Source organism: Eurosta solidaginis, chromosome 3 (assembly GCF_040869045.1).
Source record: "Eurosta solidaginis isolate ZX-2024a chromosome 3, ASM4086904v1, whole genome shotgun sequence".
In the NCBI taxonomy this organism is placed as follows: Eukaryota; Metazoa; Arthropoda; class Insecta; order Diptera; family Tephritidae; genus Eurosta; species Eurosta solidaginis.
The window spans coordinates 3,754,328-3,767,602 of NC_090321.1; the positions used below are offsets into that span (position 1 = coordinate 3,754,328).

The 13,275-nt window shown below is 41.3% G+C and overlaps 1 protein-coding gene across 3 annotated transcripts in view; it reads left to right on the forward strand.

Annotated features, from left to right (window-relative positions):
- The window catches only part of Alk (Anaplastic lymphoma kinase), a 69,261-nt gene that overhangs the window by 42,928 nt on the left and 13,058 nt on the right, over positions 1 to 13,275 (forward strand). For 2 of the 3 annotated variants that reach the window (XM_067770433.1, XM_067770432.1), the window contains exons 2-14: positions 1,511 to 2,658; positions 2,762 to 2,988; positions 6,589 to 6,799; positions 6,860 to 7,345; positions 8,001 to 8,493; positions 9,535 to 9,722; positions 9,785 to 9,962; positions 10,035 to 10,332; positions 10,404 to 11,037; positions 11,121 to 11,222; positions 11,924 to 12,131; positions 12,384 to 12,987; positions 13,052 to 13,252. In XM_067770433.1, coding sequence (XP_067626534.1) covers positions 1,959 to 2,658; positions 2,762 to 2,988; positions 6,589 to 6,799; positions 6,860 to 7,345; positions 8,001 to 8,493; positions 9,535 to 9,722; positions 9,785 to 9,962; positions 10,035 to 10,332; positions 10,404 to 11,037; positions 11,121 to 11,222; positions 11,924 to 12,131; positions 12,384 to 12,987; positions 13,052 to 13,252 — 4,530 coding nt within the window. In that variant the 5' untranslated portion in view covers positions 1,511 to 1,958. The remainder of the gene's footprint in view (positions 1 to 1,510; positions 2,659 to 2,761; positions 2,989 to 6,588; positions 6,800 to 6,859; positions 7,346 to 8,000; positions 8,494 to 9,534; positions 9,723 to 9,784; positions 9,963 to 10,034; positions 10,333 to 10,403; positions 11,038 to 11,120; positions 11,223 to 11,923; positions 12,132 to 12,383; positions 12,988 to 13,051; positions 13,253 to 13,275) is intronic. The other variant, XM_067770434.1, reaches the window with a different exon arrangement.

The following is a 13,275-nucleotide window of genomic DNA, read 5'->3' on the forward strand; positions in this document are numbered from 1 at the left end:
ATCTGCATGCGTTTGTGCGTTGCTTCTCCACTGCGTGTACGTACATATGTGTAGACATAAGGATTGAATTATTGATGTGCATTCACGTCACTGCTTAGCATCGGCTTAGAGATGACAGTACCCCCTTTTTTTTTTTTTGTTACGTGGAAGGAGGAAATGCTTTATGCATTAACCGGGTTATTAAGCCTCGGTGCTACTCTCTGTAGCAGCGAGCCTCTCCGAGTGTAGGACTCTCTTTCTTTTCCTTCATGGGCTACCCACTAAAACCTAACCTCCCACGGCCCGCGCATTTGCCGCACCTGGGACCGCGTTTAGCATAACTTCGGGTACGGAAGCACGCTATGTGAGCTCTCTGGCTACTCTCACGTTATTGGGCTATGCAACCATCTTGCCGTTTAGCGAGGAGAATATTCCTTGCATATCTGCTGACCATGTCCCATCTGTCATTTCCGCAGGTCATTTTATGGATGAAACTGCCCGGGGATAGGTCGCCTAGTGTTACTTCCACTCTTCTTCGTTGCTGTGCAAAGTGATCGCATTCGAAAAAGGTGTGGCGTACGTCGCCTATGAGCCCACAGTATAAGCAATTCGGATTTTCAACCTTGCCCATCCTGTGGAGGTATTCCCGGAAGTAACCGTGGCCACTTAAAAACTGTGCCAGGTAGAAGACGACCCCTCCATGTGGCCGTTCTAACCATGGCTCCAGCTCGGAAATCAGTTCCCTGGTCCATTTGCCTGCAGTACTACAGCTCCATTGCTGTTGCCAGCGTCGGATAGAATCTTTTCGCGGCTGCGCGGCAGCAACATATCTGCATACTTCTCCTCGGAGGTGATAAATTGATTTCCTCTCCTCATCGATAAGATGTATCGGTATGGTTCCTGCAATAACAAGAAATGCGTCTGCGGATATCGAGCGGTAGGCTGAGGCAATTCGTAGAGCCCCTCTGAGTTGGACAGAAGTAATAGCTGCTCGGTACTTTCGGAATTTCATTGCATCCGCCCAAATTTCTGCACCGTACAAGAGTATAGAATCCGAAGCGGAAGCATGCAGCTTTCTTATACATGGCCTTGGCCCGCCCGTGTTTGCCATTAATCGACTTAAGTATCCTATGGTCTGTGCAGTTTTCTCGCAGGCTCCTTGAAAGTGTTCCGATAAGGTTAGCTTGCTATCTAGCCTCACCCCAAGGTATTTCGTGGAGCTGCGTGTTTGGACTTGTTGTTCTCCAACCATCATATTAATAATGGTGGGAATTCATCTCTTCGTGAGGATTACGATCTCAGTTTTCGCTGCGAGCGCGAGCTGAAGTCCATAGTCACTCATCCATCTATTTACACTGCGCATTACTTGGTTTAATTAAAGCTGCGCCAAGTGTTGTTAATATTCGTTACAATATCATTCAGTGTTCGGGTAGAAATCTTAAAGAATAACGTTCGTTCAACAAAAGTTCCTACAGATATCTAATTTCCTTTTTTACTTCTCTTCTCTTTTGCACATTTTCTCATTTTTTAGCAACCATCATCAAAATGGTTTCACAAACAATACCAACAACAATAATAAGAACATACTAAAACCATGAAAAAACTACCGACCTAAGCTGAGCCAAACCTAAGGCGGTGGTAAACTACTAGAACTGTAATAACATAGAAAAGAGATGATAAAAGTAAACAAACAAAAAATGCTGAAAAATGTACCAACCGAGCCGGAACAAATTTTACCAAAGTGTTGGGGTAAACCTAAAAGTTAAACATAAAAAAACAATTCTCCAGTCAATGCAAAAGACTTGGAAATATTGAAATAAGGAACACCTATTTTTGGCAACTTGAAATAGCGGAAGGTAGAAGTAGCAGTAAAAAATTAAAAACAAACAAACAAAAAATAATACAACAATAACAAAAAAAACACATACTGCGCTCAAACAACAGTTACGCGCGCAACTTTTACTGACGCAACCCACACGATGATGCACTCGGCCAAGCACAAAATGCAACATTACGCATCAACAACGAGTTCTGCCTCTTCGTCAATGACACTTCTGCTACCAAAACCGCGATCACCACTCGATTGTCGTTCGCTACTCTCTACATTACTCATATATTTGATCCTATGTAGTTGGAGCCCAATAAAATCGGTCGAATGTCAACGGCCATTACTCAACCACACCGGCTACAATTCGATAGCAGCCGCACAACAACACAACTACTTGGGCAGCGGCAAACAATTGCGGAATGGCCGTACGCGTGATATGACAATGCCACAAGCGACAATGACTTCGATATTGCAGCGTGGCATGCCACTCTATGATGATTTCGATGGTACGGATGGTACACGTCTACCACCGATAGGCGGGCGCAACAATCGTCGCCGTTTAAGCCTTTCTGGGCTCGGTGCTACTATTGGGCGACCGGAACGTGGCGGTCGACGTGGCATGGAATCATTGCGCAAAGAATTAATGAAACCATCAATAGGAGGACCGGGTGGTGGTATAAGCGGCAGTAGTGCAGGTTATCCCTCGTACTCGGCGACATCTTCGATTGGTAAAATCGATGGATTAGGCAGTTTGGGTCCAGCAGAACGGTATGGTGATCAATTACGACCAGGTATACAAGGCGTTGTGTATGCAACACAACTTCCGCCACAATACAACGCCAATCTGCAGGGTAAGTGTGCGTGTGTGGATTTTGGCGGAAATGTGATGCTATTTGAACGACATTAACTCGATACTAAAAAAAAAATTTTTTTTGTTTATCTCTAACTTTTCAGGTACCATCGACGATAAGCCATTGCGTTTGAGTCCAAAAAAGTCGTACAATTCAATATCGGAAATACGGAAATTGAGTAAGCAACGTTTTCCGCCACAAGGGCAGGCCGATGAACCGGATGGTGGTGTCACTAATGGAAATATTGATGGCGAGGATGGCGAAGTGGATGAGCACAGAGATCCGTTGCAGGTGATCAAAGAGAAAATGCGCATCACAGCACCCAATTCGGTGAGTTGTTTGTGTGGAAATAATTAAGTCGTAGCAAATTTACAGTGGAAAGCATCTTTATATATATGCATGAGTGAATTAGTCAATTAGTTAAGGCGACGTTTTTCGACATTGTTCTTAACATCACATGTATCGATGTATTAGAGTAGCTCGTTTTTTTTTCCTAATCAAACGCGGTCAGGTCTCGCAATTATCTCATTCAGAATCTATCCTGGCCATCTAATCAGCACTTTTGTTCAACTCGATAATGTTGTTCGCGGGTCACAGAAAAGGAATATATTCATATAACCTAAGAAATCCAAAAAAGTATTCTTATCGGAACCCGCCTGTGAAAGCAGAGGAAAAGGGTGTCCCCCACTCTGCTAGAAGGAACAGGTGGAAAACGATTTAAATTCCGTTTATGTGACCAATTCCCGCCGGTTAGCCCAACGAAGAATAGAATGGCGCGTTGTTGAACAGTCACAACTGTAAATAAGTAAGGAATCCAGAAAGGCGCACAACAGTTAACACCATTTCTCAGGCATCTTTTTCCCAAGCGGCCAATGATATATTCGCGCCGTAATAGAAGACTAAAATTCAGTGGCCCAAGTATTAGAAAGGCAAATAGTAAGTTTCCGTGGTAGCTAGGCCAGTGGCAGAAGGTGCATGTATTCGGGTGTGCGCGGCTCATATCCAGCAAAGAACTTTCCACATCCATAATACTCGCTTAAACTTACGGGAAATTTTTTTGGTGTTACAACAGCAACCCTCTCTCTTCTTTTTTGTCTTAAAGAGTCCTGCATATCCTATGTTCGAAGGAGAGACGACAGAACCTCTATTTAAGGGGTGCCCATGCTAGTTATTTTTCGTACCGTGCCCATATCCAAAGATGAGTTCGAGGCCCATTCATGGCAATATTTTCATGCCAGTGTCCTGCAGATGAACTTCCTTTAAAAGTAATTGAAGACATATTCACCCCTACCAGGGTGTACTTCTCGCAGTTCAGAGACTTCAAGATAAGGCTGACAACCTCGTGAAAAGTGCTCTGAACTGATTAGTATTTTGTTTTGAGTCCAATCTTGTCTCTTCTTCTAAGTTCAGGGTAATTAGCTCCACTAGTATTTTCAGAAGAGAGAAAAAAGGGGCTTGCAGGTCTTTTGTGTTTGTCTCCTGTGTCACTATCGGCTGGCTTCGCTCTGAAAATTCACTAAAATCAAGGAGGTCTTGCAGAGGTAATGAAAATGTTGTATACAGGTAATATTCGAAAATGAGTTCCGTATTAAAAAAGTGTCGCAAACCTTCGCCAGCAAGAATTCTTATCAACGTCCGAAGCTCATCTTTCACTCAATCCAAATCCTGCTATGACCTGCTACATACCGCCATCCACTTGTCCATATATAAATAAGTTTGTATTCAAATCTCCGCGTGCAGCATCGTAATTACTTAACGGAAACAAACTTAAGGCATTTACCTCTTTTTCAACGCCAGCACATCACACTTCAGTACATGCAATAGGTCGCTGCTGTACATCTTGTTGTAACTGTCAATTTAATGAGCAACAGCCGCCGCGTGCCGTAGACAACAACATGAAAAAACCAAAAGCGAGCAGTGCTTAGTAAGAGTTGCATAAAAACCAATGTGCCCATACATTAGGGTGTTTCATCTTCATATATATTTCAAAAATTTACACAAATTACGATGTTACCATTTCGAGTACCGCCACCTTATCATCATCAGGCAATTTCGTAATGTTATCAAAGGTTTCATCGAGATTCGAACCACGAATCACACAGTGAAACTGCAGTTGCCTTAAACACTAGGCTGTCCTGCTTATATTTGTTCCCTTGCTTATTTCAGTTTATCTCACTTTTACGCTAACAACGCAATTTGAGACATTCTGTCTCGGTATTAATTTGAGAGTTGCGTATTTTTTTAGAATTTTCGAAACTTTTTGTTTTCTATAGTCTGTTTGGAATAGAAAAAAATCTGCGGATATTGAGACACCCTAAAGTACATATGTACAAAAGTACAAAAATAGTAGCAAAATTGAAGCAATATATATTCTTAATAGAGTCTGCCGCAACCTTTTGTGACAGCTGAAAGAAAATAGCAACAACAAAAACAGAAAATGACGTTTTCTCTATTTTAAATTAAAGCGCAAATTATTTACGCCTCCAGATTTATTGGCTTCCGCTCGACATTGCTTGCCATTAGCATGTCGTTGGTTTTGCCGCTACTAGATCCAGTCTCTGGATGTAGCAGTCGGTATTCCGTTTGTTTCCACGTTCAAGAAATGAACTTAATTCAATCAATTAGGTGATAGTAAAATTGTGGTGAGCTGTTAAGTGTAGTGGCTAGGGAAATTCATATTACGATGATGACAACGATAGTCGGATGAGATGAGATTCAATTGGTTAATAGTTGACGTACATTCCACCCTTAAATATGCAGGTAATTGCGCATAAAATTACTCCATGCTCATCAGCTGTAATCAAATAATTATAATAAGTGTTTAATGGAAATGAAAGTGGATGAAATAGAATAACGGATTCTTCGACTTGTTTGAAAGACGGTAAGGCTATAATGCTGTATAAAGCTTCCCACTCTTCCAAGTATCTACTCACACCAGTTAAAATCACCACTGTTGTGCTCCCGAAATCCATGCCACGTCTTGGGATCCTCTTGCTCTTTTGTAGTGTTACTCGGTAGGTTTCGGGAGAAAGCAGCAAGTACAATGTATAAGGAGGAATTCGAGAAAGGGAAGCAGAGAGTGAGGAAGAGGGAGAAGGACATAGTGATATGGAAAAGGAGAGGCACAGAGGGAGCGGGAGGGGCAGACGGACAGGGAGAGGGATGAAGAGAAGGAAAGGAAAAAAGAAAAGAAGACACCCAGCGGCCCGAAGGGGCTGAAAGATAATGAGACGAAGGCAGAGAGAGTTATAAGGATGAAGTACCCGAAAAGGATACAAAGAATAGACAAAGAAAAAAACGGGAGAAGAGGTAATGGGGAGGTGAGAGAACAGCGGAAGAGTGAACACTAGAAAATTCTTAAAATTCTTTATGGTTGGGCGAGTTAACCAAAGTTCGACCAAAACATTGTATGGATTCGTTAGAGCCCTAAAAACTGTCGAAGTCAAAGCCGGAAAATGTTAATATTATTTATGATCGCACTCCGCTTCGATATCAATTCCATCCTTTCATGTGACAAATGCAGGGAAACCCTTTTGCAACTCTTATTTGAGGAAGACATCTACCAAAACTGTCATCTATGCCATGTTCAAAAACTTGTCGCGATTTTTGCTTTGTAATTGTTAAGGCTGCTAAAATATATGCTGAAACACTTTTCGTGTATGAATCTGGGTCAAAACGGCTTTAAGACCCTACTGTCAATGAAACTGCTTTGTATAAAAAAAAACTTCGGGCTGCTTTCCTGGCAGAATTATGATCTACAAAGTTTTGAAACGCAGGTACCGTCTATTCTCCAAGCCATGAACCGCAAAATGATGAGATTTTCATATTATTTTCATGCAAAAATAGAGCAGTTCTTTATTTCTATGCGAAATTCAGCTTGTTATGTCTATCCATATGCTAAAATTACATTTTCGTTATTCTTACTTATAGAGCCCCTACGAAACTCAGACCGATTTCACACCTTCCTCGGAAATAGAAGATCAACTTGGAGTTAAATGCACATTCGAAACACCATGCGCTTGGAACTGGGCCGACGGTCTACAAGACGGTTTCCAAGTCATGAGCGGCACCGAACTATCTCAGAAAAATATGACCGGACAATTTCCAGGGCCAGTTGCAGACTCATCTGAAGACGCAAATGGTATGTTAACTTTAAATATAAATAACTATCTCAAAAGTCTAACACAATTCCCACACACAGGTCACTTTCTATACGCACGTCTATTACCAACCACGGAACAAGTGAATCTTACTTCACCACAATTTAGCACAACCATGGAAAAATGTTTCCTCGAAGTTTTTATGCATCAAGGCGATATGAGTCATGGACTATCGCGCGTAGTCGTCGAACCAATGCACTCGCAAGAGAGTTCATGGGTGCCAGCGGAAATAGTGGGCGACAATTATCGTCAATGGGGACGTAAATTTTATCGACTTGGACGTATATCACGCGACTTTCGCATTGTTTTTGAAATTGTTCCAAAATTAGCCGAAAATCAGCGTGCACATGTGGCTATCGATAATCTACGTATGGTAAATTGTTTCCCAGAGGGCACCAGAGCGGAAAAATGTAGTATATCACAAATTAAATGTATGATGAACAAAGTACCGGTTTGTATACCGTTACCGCGTATCTGCGACATCACCCGAGACTGTGATGATGGCGAGGATGAATTGCTCAATTGCGGTAAGTGTGATATTGGTTGAGAATAAGATGGAGCTTCGTACTATGTAAATATGCGGAGAGATTAAGATTACTTATGTATATGGGAAGTTTCAGTGACTGTCATTACTTAAACAATTTTAACACCTACATATACATGTACATTCTAAGGCACTAGGGATGTTACGAAAGTGAGGTTGATATAAAATGATTAAGACGCTATTAAGACTTGCGAAGATTAAGCATATAAATTTTCTGTTGATTTTTTGGAAACTTTTCTGAATATTTCACTTTTTTTAATTTACGCATTTTACCTTAAGAAAAAATTTTCTAAAAATTCTGAGTCACATTAGCCGACTTTAGAATTTAACTTTGTTGCACCAATAGCCAGTTACGAAAGAAACTTAAGTGAAAAAATTACTATCTACGTTTCGAAATCGAAGTCGATGCTCCGTAGCATCCCTAAAACATATACATACATACGCATCACTAAGCCAAGCAAAGGGTCAGTGACAATGTCAAGTTGATCACGGTCGAATGTCACTTAATGGGTGTGTAAGCCGAGCATGAGAATGGTCAACAAAGTTATTAGATAAGAAAGCTCACATCAAAATTGCTCATCCGCTTAAGTATACAACTACATAAAGATTTTAACTCAAACACTTTTTTTCTTTCACAGACAAAATTCCATACGGTGGACGTTGTGACTTTGAAAATGATTGGTGTGGTTGGCGTGATTCCGGACGTACGGTACTTACTTGGTCACGTCATACTGGGGCTTCGCCTACCCATGACACCGGTCCCGATGGTGATCATACAAAACAGCATTTGCTGAACGCCACCGGTGGCTATTATATGCTCGTCAATATGAATCAGCATATGAATAATTCGGAGAAGGCATCGCAGATTGGTTTTGCCAGCAATGCTTTTATGATTAGCAAAACTTTCAATCCTCCACCTCTGGTACATGGTAATCCAAATTCGCCATATAGAAATTCTTGTGTCGTACGCTTCTATGTACATCAGTTTGGCAAGAATCCTGGTAGTATAAATCTTTCTGTGGTTGAGATGAAGGAAAAGGAGAATATTACGACTACACTTTGGTGGAGCAGCAAGAATCAGGGTAGTGATTGGTTGCGAGCAGAGTATTTGTTGCCGAATATCACCTCAAGGTAAGTGACAAGTTTGTGTATAGTACGCTTAGTTTAAGTTTCAAGAGACGAACTGAAACCTTTAAAGTAAGACATTGTTTGCTGAGATATTGGGAGGAGCAAAATTAAGCGCTAAGCTTAACCGTTAGAAGAACTTTTGGCAGTAATGTTAGGCCTTTAACTGCTTGAGCTAGTGATTGAAAACAGGTGATTACTAAACGACGTTTTCTTATGTTGCACTGGTAGTCGGTTTTGGGAACGGGAAAGGTGTTGCGTTCTAAGGATTTTAAGCTCATTTTAGCAACATCTAGCACAGGTAAGCTTCGTTTCCAGTGCTACGGATGAGCTGGAAGTTCCTAAATTTAATGATATCAGTATATATTTCTTATGAGTATATATATGAGCCTACCGCTTGATTAGAAAAGTTCCGAAAGATAAATATTCGAAGTCAGCTATGGTGTAGTGGATGGAGTTCAGCAAATATCTACGCAAATTCATGTAGCCATATCAAGATTGGTTCATATAAGCTGCAGCTCCAAAGGGCGATCAAAGGGAGGAACTTTCGAAATCAATTTTCTTCCTCTAGTCTACTGGTGGGTGCCTGTAATATAACAAAAAACATCGAATCCTGCAGGAAAAACAGACTGAAATAGGGACAATTTCTGCAAATTCAACGAATCCAGCAATATATGTCCAAATGATTTCACTGGAATGAGGGGCCACTTTTGGTAGGACCTGTCAGTAACAGCCAGGCTCGTTTGTAGATACGGGTATTAGTGTTCGAATCTAGCTGGGAATTGCGGTAAGATCCTTGGATCTTGATGCTGTAGTGGGCCAACAGCATAGCCTTGAACTCGGCTTGGACGACTTCGCATAGCACGGCTTGAACGGCTTCGCCACACGTCCATGTCTAACGTGGTCATAGTAAATTTTTTCAGCAGAACTATTAAGGCGGAATGGAAAGGGCTTGTAATTAAAATAACGCGAAATGCTGTTCTCACATCTTTCCCTTTACATGATCATTAATTTGGTGTCCAAATCCGTATTTTCTTATTTCAACAGATACTATCTACACTTTGAAGCACGAATGGGCATGCGCATCTTCTCAGATGTCGCTGTCGACGATGTTTCCTTAAGTCCCGAATGTTTTGGCATAAACATACCGAAAGAGCACCTTGACGGATATAATTATTGGGATGTGCGTCATAACTTACGAAGTCCATCGCATCGAGACTACGAACATAAAAACTGTAAATGCAGAGATCGACGTCTAAGATCAATTAGTAACCTGTTTTCTTTCTTTATTACACAGATCTTGAGCTAACAACCTGCGACACACGCGGTATGATAGGACCGACTCAACAACAATGTGAAACAGCCTACAAAGGGAATAATCAAAGTCATGTGCTGCGAGAAGTCCGTGTTGTCGAAGAACAAAGTTCCTACAAGGGCATGCAGAAATGGAAGGTGCCACACGAGGGCTATTATACGTAAGTGTGCTATTTTTCTTGAAAATAAATTGACATTTTTGAACATGTACTATCTTGTTTTACTTTGCACAGCATTATTGTGAAGGGTGCTAGCGGGGGACTCGGTTCTGGTGGTGTCGGCTCATCCCGTGGTGCAATGGCCGTTTCAGTGCTAGAGCTGCACAAAAGTGAAGAGCTCTATATACTTGTAGGTCAGCAAGGCGAAAATGCGTGTATCAAGTCTTTGAGCATACGGGAAGAAGGCTGCGGCGCGGATACACCTGAACTAGATTTGAGCAAATATAGTTTTAGCTCGAAACAGCATATGGTAAAAAATATTTATATAGAAAATGGTGCTGGCGGTGGAGGAGGGGGCTCCTACATCTTCTTGGTAAGTTACGCAAATTTAAAGACTGAAGAGGCTCAGTTTTAATACAAAAGCAAACCGTTTCGCACGCACAGCTAAACTCGGCTAAAAATGAAGCCGTACCATTAGTAATTGCTGGCGGTGGTGGCGGTCTTGGTATTGGACAATATATCGATGAAGATTTTCAACATGGACAAAAGCCAAATGCGTTGCGGCCAGGCGTCACCGGTCAAATTCATGGCGATCAAGTGAACTTGAAAACGGCAGGTCCCGGTGGCGGTTGGCGTGCGAAAGCTGATCAAGCTTTGAGTCCAAAATATGGCGCTGCCTTATTGCAGGGTGGACGTGGCGGTCATTCGTGTTACGTCGAACTATTGGATAATAACGGCAGTACGGTAAATAAGCATGGCCAAGGCGGTTTTGGTGGTGGCGGGGGCGGTTGCAATACCGGAGGCGGTGGTGGTGGCTATGCGGGTGGTGATGTCTTCCTAAACGAATCTAATGGTGAGGGTGGTACATCCTTCATAAGCACCAGTCGCAGTTTGAAGGAGTTTAGTGTAGTTTATGAGGGTGCAAGCAGCGGTGCAGGTTCGGTAGTTATTATACCGGCGATAGAGGGATGTGGTTGTGATTATCGTTGCATTGCTTTGGATGAATATCGCTCGACGGTTCGTTGTATATGTCCGGATGGTTGGCGTTTGAAACGTGATAACCACACCGCTTGCGAGGGTAAGATTGATTAACAACAAAACGATCAGATAAAATGATATTTATTTATCTTCTTTCCTTGTTTTTCTTTTTTTGAACGACAGTGATTGCCGACGAGCGCCTACCATTCTCGTATCTCATCGGATTCTTTATTTTCCTAGTTGTACTATTAGGCGCTGCACTCACCGCGCTCATCATTATTTTGTGTAAGTAAAGAGAGGTGACAGTTTCAGATGTAAATTTCAGATTCTAAACCAACAGTCCGCAAAAATTAGGAGGAGAAAGTGAAAGAAGAGCATGTGCAGCCCAATGGGGAATAGAAAATAAATTTTTAGGATATGGTGCATCGATTACCTCATTCATATTCATATTGTTAGTAGAAATTGCGATTAAAAAAAAAAATAAATATATTCCAATAAATCAAATATTTAGTTAAATATGTTAGTTCTGATTAATCAAAAGGATTAAATTCCCGATAATTAACATTTTTGTTAACTAGAATATAGTTAATTTGATTATCCAGTAAACTGACTAATCACAATCTGCTTAATCAGAAAATCGAATTGGTATTATTCTATTTATTGACTGGTTTGTATGTAAGTTGTATCAATTACTCGAAAGAAATTAACAAAATTACTCAGATATTAATGAATATTATTTTTTAGGCTAACAGTTATGTATTTCTCAGCATCTAGTAAGTCAATCCCTTGATTAATCGAAAAAAGTATTATTCAAAATATTTTTACCGATTAATGGCACATTCCTTATCCTTAGGGTTTTCAATGAACAACAAGCGGGAAGCGAAATTACGTAGTTATTGAAAATATATATTCCAAATTTAGCATTTGGCTCTCAAAATTTGTTACATACATTTTATCAATTTTCTTATCCCCAATTTTCTTTTCAGACAATCGCTATCAGCGTAAAAAACAAGCAAAACTTCGTCATAAAATGTTACTAGAACAGGATCTGCAGCTCAGTCGTTTGCGTCACAACCTCGACGACACTAATCTAACCAATTTCAATCCCAACTATGGCTGCGACGGCATACTCAATGGACATGTTGATGTTAAGCAGCTGCCACAAATCGCGCGCGAAAGTTTAAGGCTTGTAAAGTAAGTGTAAAAGTTCAAGCTTGAGAATGGGGCCAACTATTACTCATCTTCATCTTGATCGAATTTCCCAATTCCATCTCTCAATTTGTATATATCCCTGAACTCCTATAATGCATCTATTGTCCTCTATCATCCATTTTCTCTTCCCCCCCTTAATACTTCATTTGTCTTTTATCTTTATCAATGACTCTCTCTGCTTAACTCACTTATTCAATCTTTTGTTTCCTTGCTCTCTTACTCTCCGATTTACAGAGCGCTCGGTCAAGGTGCTTTTGGTGAAGTTTATCAAGGCTTCTATCGTGTGCATGAAAATGACCTGGTAGAAATGCCTGTGGCAGTCAAAACACTACCGGAAATGTCTACTCGTCAAGCAGAAGAAGACTTTTTAATGGAAGCAGCTATCATGTCGAAATTTCATCACAGCAATATGGTACACCTACTAGGTGTTTGCTTCGATCGTCATCCACGTTTCATTGTGCTCGAACTACTGGCTGGTGGCGATTTGAAAAATTTCTTACGTGAAGGACGGAATAAGCCCGGTCGTCCTTCGTCGCTGTTGATGGGTGATCTCTTAATGTGCGCACGTGATGTAGCATGTGGTTGTGAATATATGGAGAGTAAACGTTTTATACATCGCGATATAGCGGCCCGTAATTGTCTGCTAACCAGCAAGGGTCCGGGACGAGTTGTGAAGATTGCGGATTTTGGCATGGCTCGTGATATTTATCGTAGTGACTACTATCGCAAAGGTGGAAAGGCTATGCTGCCAATTAAATGGATGCCACCAGAGGCATATGTCGATGGCATATTTACAGCAAAAACTGATGTGTGGTCCTTTGGTGTGCTGCTGTGGGAGGTGAGTGTAGGAGGCAAAGAAGTTGTGGGGCTTTAAGATTTGATGTTATTTTTTCCTGTTGCAGATCTTTAGCATGGGCATGATGCCTTATCCTGGTTTACAGAATCCCGAAGTAATGAAATTGGTCGCCAATGGTGGTCGTTTGGGTGCACCACCTGGCTGTCCAACAGTGATGTACCGCATTATGGCAGATTGCTGGAACCCGACGCCAGAAGATCGTCCCAACTTTACTTCACTGTTAGCGCGCATCGAGCCGTTAACGAGGGTAAATTGAACAGACTTACTTTT